The sequence below is a fragment of the Chrysemys picta genome, chromosome 1 (assembly GCF_011386835.1).
Source record: "Chrysemys picta bellii isolate R12L10 chromosome 1, ASM1138683v2, whole genome shotgun sequence".
Classification (NCBI taxonomy): domain Eukaryota; kingdom Metazoa; phylum Chordata; order Testudines; family Emydidae; genus Chrysemys; species Chrysemys picta.
This window is the reverse complement of record NC_088791.1, coordinates 142,606,010-142,626,542: the sequence shown is the minus strand read 5'-3', so window position 1 is coordinate 142,626,542 and position 20,533 is coordinate 142,606,010. Positions and strand designations below refer to the sequence as shown.

The 20,533-nt window shown below is 50.0% G+C and overlaps 1 protein-coding gene across 1 annotated transcript in view; it reads left to right on the top strand.

Moving 5' to 3' along the window:
- The window catches only part of CLCN1 (chloride voltage-gated channel 1), a 66,742-nt gene extending 49,433 nt beyond the window's left edge, over window positions 1–17,309 (top strand). Inside the window, exons 19-23 of the mRNA XM_065566782.1 lie at window positions 846–931; window positions 11,071–11,109; window positions 11,614–11,718; window positions 12,877–12,963; window positions 13,523–17,309. Of these exons, the coding sequence (XP_065422854.1) occupies window positions 846–931; window positions 11,071–11,109; window positions 11,614–11,718; window positions 12,877–12,963; window positions 13,523–13,915 (710 nt within the window). The 3' untranslated portion in view covers window positions 13,916–17,309. The remainder of the gene's footprint in view (window positions 1–845; window positions 932–11,070; window positions 11,110–11,613; window positions 11,719–12,876; window positions 12,964–13,522) is intronic.
- Window positions 17,310–20,533: the final 3,224 nt, after the last annotated feature.

Sequence of the window (20,533 nt, the reverse complement as noted above, 5' to 3'; positions counted from 1 at the left end):
GGTGTTCCCCCATCAGCTTAAACTCTGCGTAGCAATATCATCTCTCCTTTCTTCTCCTTCCCATCAGGATGAATAATCCATGGTCCTTTCCATTCCCAGCCTCAGGCCCATGGTGTCATCCTTGACCCCTCTCTCCTTCACCCCTCACTTTCAGACTGTTGACAAATTCAGCTGCTGCTTTGTCTATGACAGCATCTCTACATCCCATCCTGCCCTTTCTGTCTCTGCTGCCCAAACCAAATTCCTGCCCCTGACGCATCCATTTTGGTCCCCTGTAATTTAACCAAAATGCTGCCAGACTCATGTTCCTCACCCTCACCCTCTGACATCAAATCAGGGCTTTGGAGCGGAGCCCGGAGGTGGAGCATGGAGCAGCTCCAGAGCAGTGGAGCTGCAGGTTTTTGCCTGGAGCTGGAGCGGAGCCGGAGCACAGCTCCAAAGCCCTGGACATCATCACCCCTCTTTACAAGTCCTCTCAGGGTTTCCACAACCCTTTCTGTGTGAACAGCATGGCACTGAGACCTTGCATGTGAGTGGCCTTCTGCTTCTGGCTCCTTCTTGGAATCATTGCTCTCTGGATAGCCACCCTCCAAGGCTCTATCTGTGCAGGTTTAGTTCCCCTCCATAGGTAGGGGATATTGCATGGATTAGTGTGATTGATTTCTGCCTGTCCCAAATCTTGCCCAGTCAGCAATAGAATGGTGTGTTCTGACTGGCTGGGCCCTTTCATACTAACACCAAATTTTCCCCAGCCTGCCTTGGGCGAGGGGGTAGGCCTGGTGCCTTGTGTTTAGTCTCTCACTTGTCCTCATTTTTTCTCCTCTTTGTTCATTCTCTTCCTGCAGCCAGGAGTTTCTGGAGCTTGAGGCAGCTGATCCAGCAGCTTTTGTGCCATTACAACCGTCCACCAGAGATGGAGAGCATTGCCCAGGTTAGGGGCCCAGAGAGCTCAGCTGCGCAGTAATGAGAGACATAGGCGTGAACTCCGTGGGTGTTCCGGGGCTGGAGCACCCACGGGGAAAAATTAGTGGGTGCTCTGCACCCACTGGCAGCCAAGCTCCCTGCCCCACCTCACCTCCGCCTCCTCCCCGGAGTGTGCCGTGTCCCCGCTCCTCTGCCTACCTCCCAGCGCTTGCCGCCACCACACAGCTGTAGCAAGCCCCGGGAGGGAGGTGGCATGTTCAGGGGAGGAGGTGGAAAAGAGGCGGGGCTGGGGCCGGGATTTGGGGAAGGAGTCGGAATAGGGGTAGGGAGGGGGTGGAGTTGGGGCGGGGACTTTGGGGAAGGGATTGGAATGGGGACGGGATGGGGCGGGGCAGGGGTGGAGTCAGGACGGGGCCGGAAACAGACGGGGGGGGTCGAGCACCCACCGGTGCCAGTAGAAGTCAGCGCCTACGATGAGGGAGGGAAGGTGAAGGAAAGAAGGCTCCCTCTGAGAGATCTTGGCCATAGGGTGGGGGCAGTGGTGTCAGACAGGGAGATGCATGAATGATGCTCAGTGTCACGGAGTCACTGGGACAGTGCTCCGGAACTACTCCATATGAAGCCAGTCAGGACTCTGGAGTAGCATGCCTCCTCTCTCTGAGCATACTGTCGCCAGGGCAAGAAGCTCACACAGCTTTGACCTTCCTGGATTTGACCTCAGAGCATTCAGCATTCCCTTCCATACCATGCGCTTCCCGTAGTGAGGACGCCGGAGGACTCTGCAGCCCAACTCCGCAGTCAGCAGTAACTCTCAACCAGCATAAAACGGAAGGTTTATTAGTCGACAGGAACACAGTGTAGAACAGAACTTATTAGCACGGAAATCAGTGACTTTCAGACAAGTCCATCTTGGGGGAATCCCAGGCCAGATGCCCTGAACTCCCCCCTCCAGTCCCTGCAAGCAGACTGCACAGCTAGCAGTGACCCGACCTCAGACACCCCCATCGCTCCTCCCCCTGGTGAGTGTCTCACTTCCCAGGCAATATGTCACCTGGTTGCATTCCCCTCCTGGGTCTCAGGTTACGAAGGGCACCGGCCATAGCCTACATGCAGACAGCTGGAGCAGCCTCACCTGCCCCTGAGGGTCTCCGCCAAAGTCACACACCCTTATTCCCACCGCCTAGGCACTGGTGCAGCACAGAGGGAAACTGAGGCACACATAGTATTAATGCAAAACAGTAAGACTCACATAGGCTCAACAGTAAGACTCACATATACTCACATACAACATAACAAGGGAAAATCCCCACTTCGTCACATCTCTCCCCTCTTTGAGACTGAACAAAGTGGGGTCACTTTAGCCAGTGATCTGGGGAAGCTCAGGCCTCTCTCTACGGGACAAAGAATCGGCTATAATATTTGCACTCCTTTTAACATGGACCACCTCCATGTCATAATCCTGGAGAGATAGACTCCACCTCAGGAGCTTGGCATTGGCTCCTTTCATCTGGTGAGCCATGGCATGGGCAAGTGGTCAGTGTACACAATGAAGTGATGCCCAAATAGATCCGGCTGCAGCCCTTTGAGTCCACACCATGGCGAGGCATTCCTTTTCTATGGCCGCATAGCTCTGCTCCTGGGGCAGCAGCTTCCGGCTCAGGTACACGATGGGGTGTTTGCACCAGTGTGCATTGGCATCATGCCCAGCCCTTTGTCTGAGGCATCTGTGAACACCATATAGAGCTTATCAAAGCCTGGGTTTACCAGCACCGGGCCCTTGACCAGATCCTCCTTCAGTGTACAGAGAGCCCTCTGGCACTGCTCAGTCCAGACTACCTTGTCTGGCTTACCCTTCTTGCATAACTCCATTATGGGAGCTGACCCAGAGCTAAAGTGGGGCACAAACCTCCGGTAGTACTCTGTCATCCTTATAAAGGCCTGGGCTTGTTTTTGGGGTGCAGGGCAATCTCTGATCGCCTCCATCTTGGTTGGCTCTGGCTTTAGGCAGCCGCTCCCCACCTTGTGGCCCAGGTACGACACCTCTGCCATCCCCACCTTGCACTTCTCAACTTTTCAGTCAGCCCTGCATCCTGTAGGCGTTCCAGGCCCCTCTTCACCTGGGACACATGGTCCTCCCCGGTCTGGCTAACGACACAAATATCAATGTATGCTTGGGTAAAATTCTCCATCCCCCTCAGTAACTGATCCATCTGGCACGGGCAGGTGACCAGTGCCTCCTTGAGGCCGAAAGGTAGGACCAGGGATTTGTACAGCCCCAAAGGGGTGACAAAAACAGGTTTCAACCTGGCATCTGGCTCCAAAGGCACCTGCCAGTAGCCTTTGGTGAGATCCCTGGTAGTGGGGTACTGAGTCCCCCCCAAGGTGTCTAGGATCTCATCAGGCATAGTTATGGGACAGGCACCAGACATGGTGATGGCATTGAGATTCTGATAGGCCACACAGATTGGGATTGACCCATTTTTCCTGGGGACCAGCACCATGGGAGAGGCCCCAGGACTGGTGGATGGCTGGATTACCCCTAAAGCCATCATGTCTCTGACATCACTTTCCAGGGCCTGGGCTGTGTTCCCAGTGACTCTAAATGGGGAACACCTGATGGGAGGGCTGGCTCCAGTCTCCACCCAATAGACAGTGCGGTTAGTGAGCCCAGGCCGGTTGGGAAACAGCTGCAAGTAGGAACGCCGCACCTTTCTGATTTCTGCCTGCTGGGCAGGGGGTTACCTGGTCAGAGAAGGGAATTGATTCCAGCAAGGGGCCAGCTCCTGTCTCAGAGAACACACCCACCAGGGGATCTTCCCCCTTCTCCCACTGACCACACATGGCCAGTACCAGCCTCTCCCTGTCACAGTATGGCTCCATAAGAACATAAGAACGGCCATACTGGGTCAGACCAAAGGTCCATCAAGCCCAGTATCCTGTCCTCTGACAGTGGCCAATGGCAGGTGCCCCAAAGGGAATGAACAGACAGGTTATCATCAAGTGATCTATGCCCTGTCACCCAATCCCAGTTTCTGGCAAACAGAGGCTAGGGACACCATTCCTGCCCATCCTGGCTAATAGCCATTGATGGACCTATCTTCCATGAATCTATGTAGCTCCCTTTTGAACCCTGTTATAGTATTGGCCTTCACAACACCCTCTGGCAAGGAGTTCCAGAGGTTGACAGTGCGTTGCATGAAAAAATACTTTCTTGTGTTTGTTTTAAACCTGCTACCTATTAATTTCATTTGGTGGCCCCTTGTTCTTGTATTATGAGAAGGAGTAAATAACACTTCCTTATTTACTTTCTCTATACCACTCATGATTTTATAGACCTCTATCATATCTCCCCTTAGTCACCTCTTTTCCAAGCTGAAAAGTCCCAATCTTATTACTCTCTCCTCATATGGAAGCCGTTCTATACCCCTAATAATTTTTGTTGCTCTTTTCTGAAGCTTTTACAATTCCAATATATCTTTTTTGAGATGGGGCGACCACATCTGCACGCAGTATTCAAGGTGTGGGCATCCCATGGATTTATACAGAGGCAATATGATATTTTCTGTCTTATTATCTATCCCTTTCTTGATGATTCCCAACATTCTGTTTGCTTTTTTGACTGCCACTGCACATTGAGTGGATGATTTCAGAAAACTATCCACAATGACTCCAAGATCTCTTTCTTGAGTGGTAACAGCTAATTTAGACCCCGTATATGTATAGTTAGGATTATGTTTTCCAATGTGCATTACTTTGCATTTATCAACATTAAATTTCATCTGCCGTTTTGTTGCCCAGTCACCTAGTTTTGTGAAATCCTTTTGTAGCTCTTCGCAGTCTGCCTGGGACTTAACTATCTTGAGTAGTTTTGTATCATCTGCAAATTGTGCCCCCTCACTGTTTACCCCTTTTTCCAGATCATTTATGATCAGTTAAAAAAGACTGAGCCCAGTACAGATCCCTGGGGGACACCAATATTTACCTCTCTCCATTCTGAAAACTGACCATTTATTCCTACCCTTTGTTTCCTATCTTTTAATGAGTTACCAATCCATGAGAGAACCTTCCCTCTTAGCCCATGACTGCTTATTTTGCTTAAGAGCCTTTGGTGAGGGACCTTGTCAAAGGCTTTCTGAAAATCTAAATACACTATATCCATTGGATCTCCTTTGTCCGCATGCTTGTTGACCCCCTCAAAGAATTGTAGTAGATTAGTGAGGCATGATTTCCCTTTACAAAAACGATGTTGATTATTTCCCAACAAATTATGTTCATCTATGTGTCTGACAATTTTGTTCTTTAGGATAGTTTCAACCAATTTGCCTGGTACTGAAGTGAGGCTTACTGGCCTGTAGTTGCCAGGGTCACCTTTGGAGCCCTTTTTAAAAATTGGCGTCACATTAGCTATCCTCCAGTCATTTGGTACAGAAGCTGATTTAAATGTTAGGTTACAGATGACAGTTAGTAGTCCTGCAATTTCACATTTGAGTTCCTTCAGAACTCTTGGGTGAATGCCATCAGGTCCTGGAGACTTATTACTGTTTAGTTTATCAATTTGTTCTAAAACCTCCTCTAATGACACCTCAATTTGGAACAGTTCCTAGATCTGTCACCCAAAAAGAATGGCTCGGGTTTGGGAATCTCCCTCACATCCTCAACAGTGAAGACCGATGCAAAGAATTCATTTAGTTTCTCTGCAATGGCCTTATCATCTTTGAGTGCTCCTTTAGCATCTTGATCTTCCAGTGGCCCCACTGGTTGTTTAGCAGGCTTTCTGCTTCTGATGTATTTAAAAAAAAATTTGCTATTACTTTTGGAGTCTTTGGCTAGCTGTTCTTCAAATTCTTTTTTGGTCTTTCTAATTATATTTTTACACTCCATTTGCCAGAGTTTATGCTCTTTTCTATTTTCCTCATTAGGATTTATCTTCCACGTCTTAAAGGATGCCTTTTTGCCTTTCACTGCTTCTTTTACTTTGTTGTTTAACCATGGTGGCTCTTTTTTGGTTCTCTTACTATGCTTTTTAAATTGGGGTATACATTTAAGTTAAGCCTCTATTATGGTGTCTTTAAAAAGTTTCCACGCAGCTTGCAGGGATTTTACTTTTGGCACTGTACCTTTTAATTTCTGTTTCACTAACCTCCTCATTTTTGTGTAGTTTCCTTTTCTGAAATTAAATGCTACAGTGTTGGGCCGCTGTGGAGTTTTTCCCGCCACAGGGATATTAAATTTAATTATATTATGGTCACTATTACCAAGCAGTCCAGCTTATACACCTCTTGGACCTGATCCTGTGCTCCACTTAGGACTAAATCAAGAATTGCCTCTCCATTTGTGGGTTCCAGGACCAGCTGCTCCAAGAAGTTGTCATGTAAGGTGTCAAGAAACTTTATCTCAGCATCCCTTCCTGAGGTGACATGTACCCAGTCAATATACGGATAGGTGAAATCCCTCATTATTATTTTGAGTTTTTTATTTTAATAGCCTCTCTAATCTCCCTGAGCATTTCAGAGTCACTAACACCATCCTGGTCAGGTGGTCTGTAATATAGCCCTACTGCTATATTCTTATTTTTCAAGCATGGAATTACTATTCATAGAGATTCTGTAGTACAATGTAGTTCATTTAAGATTTTTATTTCATTTGATTCTACACTTTCTTTCACATATAGTGCCACTCCGTCCCATGCACGACCTGTTCTGTCCTTCCAATATATTTTGTATCCTGGTATTACTATGTCCCATTGATTATCCTCATTCCACCAGGTTTCTGTTATGCCTATTATATCAATATCCTCATTTAATACTAGGCACTTATGTTGACATGGTGCACTCGGTGGCTGTGAGCCCAGTTGGGCAGTTCCACCACATCGTTAATCTCATTCAGCTGGGTGATGACCTTAAAGGGCCCATCCCAGGCAGCTTGCAGCTTATTCTTCCTCACTGGGATGAGACCCCTCACCTGGTCCCCAGTGCCATAGGAGCAGGTGAGGAGTCATACCAGACCTTTTGCCTCCCTTGGCTAGGTTCTCTTGGGCCAGACCCATGAGCTCAGCAAGCTTTCCCTGGAAAGTCCGTACATTCTCCACCACTGATTTTTCATCAGGAGAGGCCTTCCCCTCCCATTCATCCCTCACCAAGTCCAGGGGTCCCCTCACTCTCCTCCCATACAGAAACTGCAAAGGAGAGAACCCCATGGCTTCCTGGGATACTTCCCTGTACGCGAACAGCAGGTGGGGTAAATACTTGTCCCAGATGCTGGTCCAGGAACGTTTTCAGCATCATCTTCAGGGTCCCATTAAATCTCTCCTCCAGCTGGTTGGACTGAGGGTGATACGCCAAGGCCCAGGTGTGTTGGACCCCACACTTCTCCCACAAGCACTGGAGCCGGGCTGACATGAAGTTGGACCCCTGGTCTGTAAAGATCTCCTTGGGGAACCCCATTCTGCAGAAAACTGTCAGCAGCACATCTGCTACAGTGTCTGCCTTAATAGAGGATAGAGCCACCGCCTCTGAGTAACAGGTACCGAAATCTACCCTCACCAGAATGTATTTCTTCCCTGCCAGAGTCGCCTTGCTGAGGGGCCCCACTATGTCCATGGCCACCTTCTGAAAAGGCTTCTCTATAACAGGCAGGTGTCTCAAGGCTGCTTTACTCTTGTCTCGGGCCTTCCCCACCCTCTGGGAGGGGTTGCAGGACCTGCAGTACTGCTGGATGGCGTCGCAGACTCCGGGCCAGTAAAAGTTCTGTAGCAGCCTCTGCCTGGTGCACTGATTCCCCTGGTGTCCCGAGAGAGGGACATCGTGGACCAGGTACAGCAGTCTGTGGCAGTACTTCTGGGGGACCTCCAGATCCCCCACGGTTCCATTTCCCCTGGCAGAGCCCATTCCTGGTACAGGAATCCCTTCTCCCACTGGAATCTTTCCCAGCAGTCTTCCCCCAGGGTTTGCACTGGGCTGGGGCCAGAAAGTTCCTTCAGCTTCTCTAAGGAGTGGTCCTTCCACAGCTCGGCCTGGAATTCAACGGCTGTAGAGGGGAGTGAAACCAGTTCCCTCTCGTTGCCTGCAGTCACAGTCCTCCAGATGGGAGCGCTGGGATTCGGGCTTTCTTGGTAAAAAGCCCCCATCTTGATCTTGGCCACCCTCTGACCAGGCGTCTCTGTCACCAGTAGTGCCCTTTTAGCTGCTTCCCCCTTCCCTGGGGCCTCCTGCACCTATAGACAAGGCAGCCCTGGTTGGCAGCCGTCCCTCCCTGGCTGTGGTTCCCCACACTCAGCTGGGGTCTCTGATCCCCCTGGGCTCAGCTTCGCCCCTGCTGTCCCAGAGAGGCAGGCAGTGATCCTGTTGCTTTGTTCACAGTATCAGAGCCAGCATGAGCCACCTCCCCGCCGCCACTCCGTGCAAAGGGGCAGGGAGCATCTCTCTGTCCCACTCAGCTCCAGGGGTCTGGTTACAGACAGGCAGGGCACCTGAGCTTAGCAACTCCTCCTCTCTGCCATTTGCATTTACACTGACCGCTTCAGTCTCAGCCGATTGGTTCCCTGGATTCAAATTAAATCCTCAATCATTACAGGAGCAGGGCCTGGATCCCCTGGACAGGTCCCTCTACCTCTCAGCTCAGCCATTGCCAGTTCCTGCTGCCAATGTCTCTCCTGCTGTTCTGCCTCATGCCTTCCCTGTCTCTCTCAGTCCTCTGACTCCTTCGATATCAGCTCCAATTCCATCCCTCTTAGATCCACCAGCAGGGAATCCGGTGGAGATCCCTTGTTGGTCGGGGACACGGGTCTCAGGGGCACCCAGCTGCTCCCAACCTCTCTTGTGGCCACAGCTGGATCAGGAACTGATGTGGGCTCTCGGGCTGCCTGACTGCTCCCAGCCTCTCTCGTGGCCCCAGTTGGGTCAAGAACCGGTTCCTTAGAGCGATCATCCTTTTCCAACTGAGCCATTAGCTGTGCCTTGGTGAACTTTCCAATGCGCAGCCCTCTCTTTCTCTGCAAAGCTGTACAATGTTCTTCTGAAGGAGATGGTTATAGGCCATCTCTTCGCTGTTCCCAAGTTGTCAGAGACTCACAGGCCTGTGCTCTCTCAGCTCCCCATGGTCCCTGGGAGGAACCCCTTCAGTGCGACAGCACTTCTTAGGGGTTACAATCTCTCTCGGGGGTTAAGCTGTAGGCTCCTCTGCCTCCTGGAACCGCACCTCACTGAGCCTTTTGCACGCCTATCTCCCGTGAATCCCACCTTAATTTCACTGCTCCCCAGTCACTTACTGCAGGATGCACTGTCCACCGGATGCAGTTTATCCCACCGCTTCCACCAGTTGTTAAAGAGTCACCGGGCCAATGCTCTGGAACTACTCCATATGAAGCCAGCCAGGACTCTGGAGGAGCATGCCTCCTCTCTCTGAGCATACTGTCGCCAGGGCAAGAAGCTTACACAGCTTCGACCTTCCTGACCTCGGAGCATTCAACATCACCTTCCACACCGTGCGCTTCCTGTAGTGAGTCTGCCCGTGCGTGGCTCCTGGGGAAGCGAGAGGGCCCTGTACCCCAACTCCGCAGTCAGCAGTGACTCTCAACCAGCATAAAATGGAAGGTTTATTAGTCGACAGGAACACAGTGTAGAACAGAACTTGTTAGCACCGAAATCAGTGACTTTCAGCCAAGTCCATCTTGGGGGAATCCTGGGCCAGATGCCCTGGACTCCCCCCTGCAGCCCCCCAAGCAGACCGCCCAGCTACCAGCGACCCGATCTCAGACACCCCTGTTGCTCCTCCTTCTGGTCTTTGTCTTGCTTCCCAGGCAATGTGTCACCTGGTTGAATTCCCCTCCTGGGTCTCAAGTTACGAAGGGCACCGGCCATAGCCTACATGCAGGCAACTGAAGCAGCCTCACCTGCCCCTGAGGGTCTCAGCCAAAGTCACACACCCTTATTCCCACCACATAGGCATTGGTGCAGCACAGCGAGAAACTGAGGCACACACAGTAAGACTCACATAGGCTCAACAGTAAGACTCTCATACACTCACATACAACATAACAAGGAAAAATCCTCACTTTGTTACACTGAGCTCCTGGTAAAGGATAAGGGATTTCCGCAGAAAAGGATGGCCATGGCATGCATGGGGAAGTGAGGATCGTGCTGGCTAGGTGCTGTCTGTGCTGCTAGTACTGAGAGAGACAAGGTGGGTGAGGTCATATCTTTTACTGGACCAACTTCTGTTGGTGGAAGGTACAAGCTTTCAAGCTACACAGAGCTCTTCACCAGCTCTGGGGAAGGAAGCAGACTGAAATCTGCAGGTACTGAGGCAGGCTTCAGATCTAAGGCTATGTCTATACTACCCGCCTGAATCGGCGGGTAGAAATCGATCTCTCGGGGATCGAATTATCGCGTCTCGTCGGGACGCGACATTCGATCCCCGAATCGACGCTTGTACTCCACCAGGGGAGGTAGGAGTAAGCGCCGTCGACGGGGGAGCCGTGGAGGTTGATTTGCTGCCGTCCTCACAGCGGGGTAAGTCGTCTCTGATACGTCGAATTCAGCTATGCTATTCGCGTAGCTGAATTTGCGTATCTTAAATCGACCCACCCCCCACCCCCGTAGTGAGGACGTAGCCTAAGAAAGTATAGGCCAAGGGGCTGTCCAAAAGGCATCAAGAGAAGACTAAGCAAAACCCCACACCAAACCAGGACTTGCACCAGTGTGCAGGTCAGTAGCATCCCAGTGCACAGATTCCACCCTCCATGACAATGACACCCAGGGAAAGATGGGGGTCCCTGAGTATCCGGGGGTGCACAGTGGGATTAGGAGTGAGCGGGAAGGAGGGTGACCAGGTGTCCCGATTTTATAGGGACAGTCCCGATTTTGGGGTCTTTTTCTTATATAGGCTCCTATTACCACCCCTATCCCAATTTTTCACATTTGCTGTTTGATCACCCTAGCAGGAAGAGAGGGACCCTGAGTATAATGGCGACTTTCTGGGCTTAGGGATGAGTCGGTGGGGGGTGGGGGGAAGGGAGGGTTAGTTGCTGGAAAGTGGGCGATACAGCTGAGATTAGGAATAAGGGGGTCTTGCACTCCAGGGTTTTGCTGTGGAGTTAGGGCTGTGTACTCTTTCGCTGACCGTGGCTGTGTTTTCTGTTCTCCCTAGGACTATGTAGAGGTTATAGATACAATGAAGCCAGAGGAGGTAAGTCTGGATGAGGACTGGGGGGCTGATTCTCCTCTCACCCCTGGAAGCTGTCTCCTTCCTGGGAAGGTCCAATGGCCAGGATATGCTCATATGCTACAAGGAGAGGCCATCCTGAGAGAAACTATCCTCTCAACCCATGGAAATGGGGCAGCCTATCCTGGAGTGACTGGGGCAGGGAGAGCTCAGGAAGGAGAGACAGGGGGCTCTCATCCCCTCTAAGCAGGCCTGGGGAAGCCCTCACCTTCCTGGCTACTTTTCTCACTGTGTCACCCTTGCTGGGGGCATGTCAATCAATGGCGCTTCTAGTGCTGCAGCACCACCACGTTTCCAAGGGGAGGCCCCAGCTCATGCTGGAGGGATGGGAAACCTCAGAGGAATAATATATTGGGGGCGGCAGATGAGGAGGAGGGGGAAACAGCAGCAGGAGACCGGGGCGGCTTGGAGTATGGGCTGGGAGCAGTGTTGGTCACTGTGAGTGTGATCCCCTCTTCCCTGTGTCAGATAGATGCATGGGAGCAGGACGAGCTGAATAAGGAGGTGTGCTTTGACAGCTGCTGCATAGACCCCTCCCCTTTTCAGCTAGTGGAGAGGACTTCCCTGCACAAGGTGGGTCTGACCTCCCTCCCAGATACTGTCCATCCTTCTCCAACTTGTCTGTCTCTGTGCTAGCCCACCCCAGGGCTCATCCCCTTCCCTCTCCCCTTCTCCCTCCCCTCGCTTTGCATTTTTCTCTCTCTTGCTCTCTCTCTGTCGCCGTCTCTATCTGAGAAGCTCACTGAACTCCCATCAGCACAGTGTCTGACTGCAGTCTCCTGGAACATGAGCAGATTAGTTTAATAAAAGAGCTTCAGAGAACCACACTAGGATCCACCAGCCATTGCATTAGTGTTGGAATTCCCTCTCCCAGCCTCTGGGGGCTGTCTAGATACACACACATTAGCACTGGGATTCCCACTCCTAGGCACTGAGTGCAGCAGCAGCCACACCTCAGATGTTTGTAAAAGCAATGATACAATAATGATGGGTTTCATACATTAGCCCATCTGAGTGCTGCAAGATCCATATGCAGCAGTGGGGGTGGGATTCACACTCCTGGCCCCTCTGGGACCAGGGACCTCCATCCCAGCGCATGAATACTGGGATTCACACTCCCTGCCTCGGAGTGCAATGGGATCTGCATGCCTTTATCACTGTATTTATTAGGGGTCTGTCACTGATTATATCATTGCTGGGATCCACTATCAGCTCCAAAGCACAGCAGGATCTACCCCACTGTGCATTGGTCCCTGAGTGGACTGGGATCTGCACCCTCGTAGCCATATGCCAGGTGTGGGGATGTGAGTTGGTGTGAGAATGTTCTGGGTGTCCCTAGCATGCACCAGTGTGACCTGAGGGGAGTCCTGGCTGATTAGAAGTCCCAGGAATAAAAGGAATATTTAAGCTGTATGGGACTGCTGCTCTGGGCTAACTACAGGCATATACCAGGAGTTCCAGGTCGTCCCCCCCGAAGTCCCACTAACCACCCTGCAAGTGCAATGAGGCTACTCACTGAGGATTAGCATTAGATTTCCCACTCCTAGGGCAGCTTCTTACCAGGGTGGCGCCAAACCCAGAGGAATTTGAGTTGGGATTCCCACTCCTAGCTTTGGAGCCCAGAGGGGATCTCAGGCCTAGGCTTAGCGCCAAGACTCTCATTCCCAGCCTTTGAGGACATCAAGCCCTAGGTGACTGGTAATGGAGATTCTCTTGTGTTTTCTCCCACAGACACATACCTTGTTCTCCTTGCTGGGCCTCAGCCATGCCTATGTGACCAGTAAGGGGAAGCTGAAGGGAGTGCTGGCATTGGAAGAGGTAAATACAGTCACATTTTCATGCAGACACTCCCACCTCTTGCTCAGCCCCAGACATTCTGTGTGTTATTGTAATATCCCACAGCAGACGAGAACCAGCTTTGGGATGGAAGTTTCAGCTCTGCAGTCAGTACATTTCCAGGCATTCCAGTTTCAAGTCCTGGCAGCACTGACTTAGTCCTTTTCCCTTCTCAGGGGAGAAATTGTGTTCCTGGATGTGAGTTTTTCAGAAGGAGCCTTAACAAACCAAGGGCCTGTCTGCTTTACATGGATATTAAAGATCCCCTAGTGACAGTCCTTTTTGTGAGAGACGGGCTTTTACCTGTGTGGCCCGTGCCAGATCCGTTTAGCCAGTGTCCCTCCCAGAAGTGGCTACACTGAGGTTTGGAGTTTGCCAAGTGCTGTGGGATGAAAGGCACTATAGCAATGCAAAATCTGATCTCTCCAGGGGCTAGTCTCCTGCCCTGTTATTTTGGAGAGTAGCTGAACTTTTGTGCTGTGGTTTATCAGCTGCCCTTTAATTCCCTCTCTGTTCTTCTGACCTTCTGCCCCTCCAATAGCTCCAGAAGGCAATTGAGGGCTCCACGCGCTCTGGTGTCCGCCTCCGTCCGCCCCTCGCCAGCTTCCGAGACACCAATCGGACCTCAGTCAGCAATGAGCAGAGTAGCCAGGTTCCACAGGTGTGGAGCCGGCAGGACAGCTGTGTGGTGCCTGTGAGAGGAGCTGCGGACTCAGGGATGGGGAGCCCACTGCCCTCCAGCTCCCCCTCCCCACAGCCCCCGCCCTTCCCTGAGGAGGGGAAGGGGCTGCACTCTGTCTCAGCTGCTGACGCTGAGCTGGAGGAAATGGAGCTGTCTGGCCCTGCTGCTGAGAACATCTCAGACATCCTCAAGGACCTGAGCCTGCACTCCACGGACCTGGAGGAGGACGATGAAGAGGATGTGCCCCTATAACCGGTGGGAGGAGGGGATGTCAGTGAGCCAGCCCTGCTACACATGCTCCTCAGGGAGAAGCCTGAGGACTCTCTCTCCAATGCTCCAGCATCCGCAGTAGCTTAGTTGGGGGAGGGATCACAGGACTGCCCTTCTGCTGTCCTCACTGCCTGGAGTGTTGTGCTACCTGGGACAGATAGGGGTGCATGTGTGAGGGGGGAGATGGACTCCCCCAGGTGGCAAGGGGGATGCTGGGATTAAAGGCCCGACTCTTTCTCTCCCAGCACTTATGGTGAGCATATGGGGGAGGGAGGCAGCAGGAACCATAATGAGGCATGGACCCCACTGGCTGCAGGGACAGATGCTCTGAACAGATTGTGCCATTGTGAGAGAGTGGGGAGCGGATGGGGGCCACAGCCCTGCCTCTTCTCCATTCTCAGAACACCCTGAAGAACAGCATGACTTTCTCTGCTTCCCCTGCCCCCCAACAGTTCCTGCAGGAACCTTCCCACAGCCCAGGATTTCTGACTAGTGAAAATTCTCAGGGGCAGCGGGATTGTGCAAGCAATGAGAGGGGAGAGGGCAAGCCCCCCGAACACCCTCCTGTACAATCCACCCAGCCACAGCTGTATCCCTGAAGATTGTGGGTTGAGCCAGCCTGACACCTAGAGACACCCAGCATCCCTGGGGTAATAATAGCTTTATATACAGTGGCTCATTCATTAGCACAACACCCCTCCCTGCAGTTCCTAAGGGTGGTCGCCATCTTCCCAAACACCTCACAAACACACACGCTTCCCACACTTGTATCTAGAAGCAACTTTCCATCTCAGAATCCCACCACCCCATGCCCCTGTAGCCCCTTCAAGCCCCTCTCCCATCCTGCGCACCAAGAACATTCTTGTCCAGAAACACTGGGTCTTGTTCCGGATTCTCCCTCTGGTATTTTCGTTGGTGGGAGGACTGCTGGGGGCTTGTCCTGGGCCTGCCAGCGCTGCCACGAAGAGGGAGATTTCTTACTGTTCCCACAAGCATGGTTGGGAGGGAGGAAAGGCTGCCGGATCTTTGTCACGGTTCTTTAATATACTCAGGACTTTAAAAAAGAATTGGATGGGAGGAAAGACTTCTTGTTTTCCGGTTGGCTCACTGAAGTTTTTAAGCAGAATGGCCAAGATTGGAGTGGGTTGGTCAGAGGTCACAAAGGCATGGACGAATGAGCAGTAAGACTGTATATATCTTTCAGATATTTATGTGTTTGTCTCTGAACCACTATCGGCAATTTCTATGAAGTTATAGTCTTAAAATATAAGAATGCCCACATACTGGGTCAGACCAAAGGTCCATCCAGTCCAGTATCCTGTCTACCGACAGTGGCCAATGCCAGGTGCCCCAGAGGGAGTGAACCTAACAGGTAAAGATCAAGTGATCTCTCTCCTGCCATCCATCTCCACTCTCCGACAGACAGAGGCTAGGGACACCATTCCTTACCCATCCTGACTCATAGCCATTAATGGACTTAACCTCCATGAATTTATCTAGTTCTCTTTTAAACCCTGTTATAGTCCTAGCCTTCACAACCTCCTCAGGCAAGGAGTTCCACAGGTTGACTGTGCACTGTATGAAGAACTTCCTTTTATTTGTTTTAAACCTGCTGCCCCCTAGTTCTTATATTATGGGAACAAGTAAATAACTTTTCCTTATTCACCTTCTCCACACCACTCATGGTTTTATATACCTCTATCATATTCCCCCTCTTTTCCAAGCTGAAAAGTCCTAGCCTCTTTAATCTCTCCTCATATGGGACCCGTTCCAAACCCCTAATCATTTTAGTTGCCCTTTTCTGAACTTTTTTTAATGCCAGTATATCTTTTTTGAGATGAAGAGATGACATCTGTACGCAGTATTCAAGATGTGGGCATACCGTGGATTTATATAAGGGCAATAAGATATTTTCCGTCTTATTCTCTATCCCTTTTTTAATGATTCGTAACATCCTGTTTGCTTTTTTGACTGTTGCTGCACACTGCGTGGACGTCTTCAGAGAACTATTCACGATGACTCCAAGATCTCTTTCCTGATTAGTTGTAGCTAAATTAGCCCCCATCATATTGTATGTATAGTTGGGGTTATTTTTTCCAATGTGCATTACTTTACGATCCCCCATGGAGGGAGATTGTGGGCTGAGAGCAGGCTGATGAGAAACGGCAGAGAGAAGCCACTCCCTTGCCTTCCCCTTTGCTAGCACAGGAAGGCCCCTCTCTTTAAACACTGCTTTTCTGCTACTTCAGGACTGGGTACCCTCCACACAGCTCTGCCAATACATCTCAATTGTAACTCGGAGCACCCTTTGCTATTCCATCTTCACCTGTGTCCAGAGGAGAGATGCTGCAGCAGCTTGGTGCATGCATGTGATACCCTGACATTCAGAGATGAGAGACTGCCAGGCTAACTCACTATTCCTGCCAGGTTTTCTCAGTACGATAGCAAAATTCAGTGTTGTAGAGTCTGCAGATTTCCCCAGCCATTGTGCAGCTTTCTACTGTAAAATTTGCATCAAAGAAACCAGGTAGCAGTCCCGGGGCTCTGCCAGACACAATCCCACTCATCAGGCTGTGAGGAGAGGAGATCCCAGGCACTTTATGATATGTCCTGATGCCTGGCCAGGTGCACCTCCACGAGCTGGCTGCCTGGAGGCTATGACAAAGCCAGAGGCAGCATGGTTCCCAGTTCCTGCCCTGTTCGTGCAACTGGGAGACACAAACTATGTTGGGTTTGCCAAGCTTATTTAAGCAGATGGTTCCCCTGCAGTGCTCCAGAGGCAGGTAAAAATCCTGGGGCACCTGCTAATATACTAGTGAGAATTTCTCCTTGGCCTTAATTCTAGCAATTAGGCTTGTACATGTAAACAAGAACCCTTTCTGAAGATGGGGGTTTCCATTGTGATCTGGCCTGCCCTGGTTCAGCTGGGGGCAGTAATGGTATATTTTAAAGCATGGGAAAGGGGGAAAGAAAAACAATAAAGGCTTATCTTCTCGTAAAGTACCTGCAACTATCTGGCGTGTCATGCCCTATCAGCACTAGGGCTCTGTGCGCTGCCACCAAGCCTGAGTCCCTACCTCTCTGGGAGGGCAAGGTTTGTGGCTTGAGCTGATGTTGAAGCTGGCTTTTTAAATAAAAAATCGGAGAAAGGGAGAGAGTTGTGTGCATGAGAGCAAGACAGAGACAGATACAGACAGAGAAGAGATAGTTAAGTCCCAGGCAGACTGTGAAGAGCTACAAAAGGATCTCTCAAAATTGGGTGACTGGGCAACAAAATGGCAGATGAAATTCAGTGTTGATAAATACTAAGTAATGCACATTGGAAAACATAATGCCAACTATACATATAAAATGAAGGGATCTAAATTAGCTGTTACCATTCAAGAAAGAGATCTTGGAGTCATTGTGGATAGTTCTCTCAAAACAGCCACTCAATGTGCAGCAACAGTCAAAAAAGTGAACAGAAAGTTGGGAATCATTTAGAAAGAGATAGATAATAAGACAGAAAATATTATATTGCCTCTATATAAATCCATAGTATACCCACATCTTGAATACTGCGTGCAGATGTGGTCGCCCCATCTCAAAAAATATATAGTGGAATTGGAAAAGGTTCAGAAAAGGGGTATGGAACGGCTTCCATATGAAAAGCGATTAATAAGACTTGGACTTTTCAGCTTGGAAAAGAGACAACTAAAGGGGGATATGATTGAGGTCTATAAAATCATGAATGGTGTGGAGAAAGTAAATAAGGAAGTGTTATCTATTCATAACATAACTTGCGGTCATCAAATGAAATTAATAGGCAGCAGGTTTAATACAAAAGGAAGTATTTTTTCACACAATGCACAGTCAACCTGTGGAACTCCTTGCCAGAGGATGTTGTGAAGGCCAAGACTATAACAGGGTTCAAAAAAGAACTAGATAAATTCACGGAAGATAGGTCCATCAGTGGCTATTAGCCAGGATGGGCAGGAATGGTGTCCCTAGCCTCTGTTTGCCAGAAATTGGGAATGAGCAACAGGGAATGGATCACTTGATGGTTACCGGTTCTTTTCATTCCTTCTGGGGCATCTGGCATTGCCCACTGTTGGAAAACAGATATTGGGCTAGATGGACCTTTGGTCTGACCCAGTATGGCTGTTCTTATGGTCTTAAGATGGGGACCAAATAATATAAGGAGGGGGAATCTTGGGATGATGCACACAAGGGGCTCGGGCAGCTCAAAATAAGGCCTCATCTACACGTAAAGAGTTTTTGTCTGTAGGTTAGGAGTGTGAAAAACTCACACCCTGAAATAGCTAACTGTCTAGATGGTAGTACCGCTGGAAAGGTCTGGAGGTTATATTGGATCACAAATTGAATACGAGTCAACAATGTGATGCAGTTGTGAAAAAGGCTAATAGCATTCTGGGATGTATTTACAGGAATATTGTATGTTAGACACAACTGGAGTCTTGTGTCCATTTCTAGGCATCACACTTTAGGAAAAATGTGGACAAATGAGAGAGAACCCAGAGAAGAACAACAAAAATGATAAAAGCTTTAGAAAACCTGACCTCTGAGGGAAGATTAGAAAAACTGGCCATGTTCTGTCTTAGAAAAGAAGCACGAGGGAGAACATGCTAACTGTCTTCAAATGTGGTAAGGGCTGTTATAAAGAGGATGGTGATCAGTTGTTCTCCATGTCCACTGAAGGACAAGTAGTAATGGCCTTAATCTGCAGCAAGGGAGATTTAAATTTGATATTAGGATAAACTTTCTAACTATGCGGGATAGTTTAAGCTCAAACAGGCTTCCAAGGGAGGTTGTGGAATCCCCCACACTGGAGGTTTTAAGAATAGGCTGGACAAACACCTGTCAGGGGTGGTCTAAGTATACTTGGCTCTGCCTCAGTGCAGGGGACTGGACTAGTTGACCTACTGAGGACCCTTACAGCCCTACATTTCTATGATAGCTATGCTACAAAAGCCCTAGTGTACATGCAGATATATCAGCAAAAAGTGATTTTGCAGGTATAAGCTGCATCTCTATCAAGGGTTTGCTGCTATAGCTGTACCAATACAGTAGCCTAAGATGCATTTGAACACCTAGAATAGTCTTTCACTACAACCCTTGGGCAAAAAAGTAGAACTGGTTGCAGATTTGTATACCCCAGGATACAGCATTGGTGAGCCCATTACTGGAATACTGGCTCCAGTTCTGTTATCCACTTTGAAAATGATGTTGAAGAATTGGAAAGGACTCAGAAAAGACCTACAAGAATAATTAGAGGTCTGGAAAACCTGCCTTACAGTAAGAGCCATAAGAAGCTAACTATTGAGTTTATCCAAGAGAACGCTAAGAGGTCACTTGATTGGTTCATGGGAAGAGATTTTTGATCTAGCAGAAAGCATAACAAGATCCAGTGGTTGGAACCTGAAGCTAGACAAATTCAGGCTAGAACTCAGGCACACATTTTTAACTCTGAAGGTAACTTACCAAGGGATTCGGTGAGTTTTCCGTCACTTGGCATTTTTAAATGAAGACTTGATGACTTTCTAAAAGGTACATTCTAGCTCATCCAGAAGTTATGGGCTCAATGCAGAAACTATTGGGTGGGTTCTCTGTACTGTGTTATGGAGGAGTTCAGTCTATATTATCATAATGGCTCCTTCTGGCCTTAAAAGTACAAGAAACCATTTCTATGCCCTGCTGAGAAGGGGATTCATCCTCTGGCAGTACTGTGGCCAGCAAATAGAACAAGGGGAGGAAGCTTGTGTCTGCTTGATCCTGGGGGCCAGTTCAGTCCTTGAGCTAGTAAGATCAGACCCCAGATTTACCTCAATATGCACCTCAGCTGCTGTAGTCCCTAAGGGCCTTGTTGAAGCTGGGGAATAATCAGGCGTAGGAATCCTTGGTCCATGACTCCTCCTGCCCTTGGCCCAGAATGCCCCCAGCACTGGTGAATCCTGCAGGGCATCTGCAGAGCTCTTATGGGGTCCCATGTATCCGGGTATTCCTCAGGAATCCTAAGGCTACTCTACAGCCCCTTTGCGCCATGTAGCCAGCACACAGGTGCTCTAGAGCAGTGAAGGATTCCCCCGAGTGCTAGTCTCTGACTCTGCCCAGGCTTCCCGTTACATGCAGTATATATTCTGGGCAGTGAAGGCACCACACTCCCTTCTTAGACCTGTTTTTTTTTTCTGGATACCTTTCTCCATTGAAGTGGTCCTGTGTGCTGTACAGGAAGCCATAGGCGCCGACTCCATGGGTGCTCTAGGGCTGGAGCACCCATGGGGAAAAAATGGTGGGTGCTGCAGGAGCCAGCTTCCCACTCCCTCCCAGTGCCTCCCACCCATCACAATCAGCTGTTCCACGGCATGCAGGAGGCACTGGGGGGAGGGAGGAGCGAGGATTGGGCAGCTTGGGGGAGGGGGCGGAATGTGACGTGAGGCAGGAAGAGGTGAGGTGGAGGTGGGGGTTTGGAGGAAGAGGTAGAGTGGGGGCAGGGCAGGAGCAGAGCGGGGGTGGGAAGAGGTAGCGCGGGGGCTGGGGCTTGGGAGAAGAGGTAGAGTGGGGGCAGGGCGGGAGCGGTGGTGGGAAGAGGCGGAGTGGGGG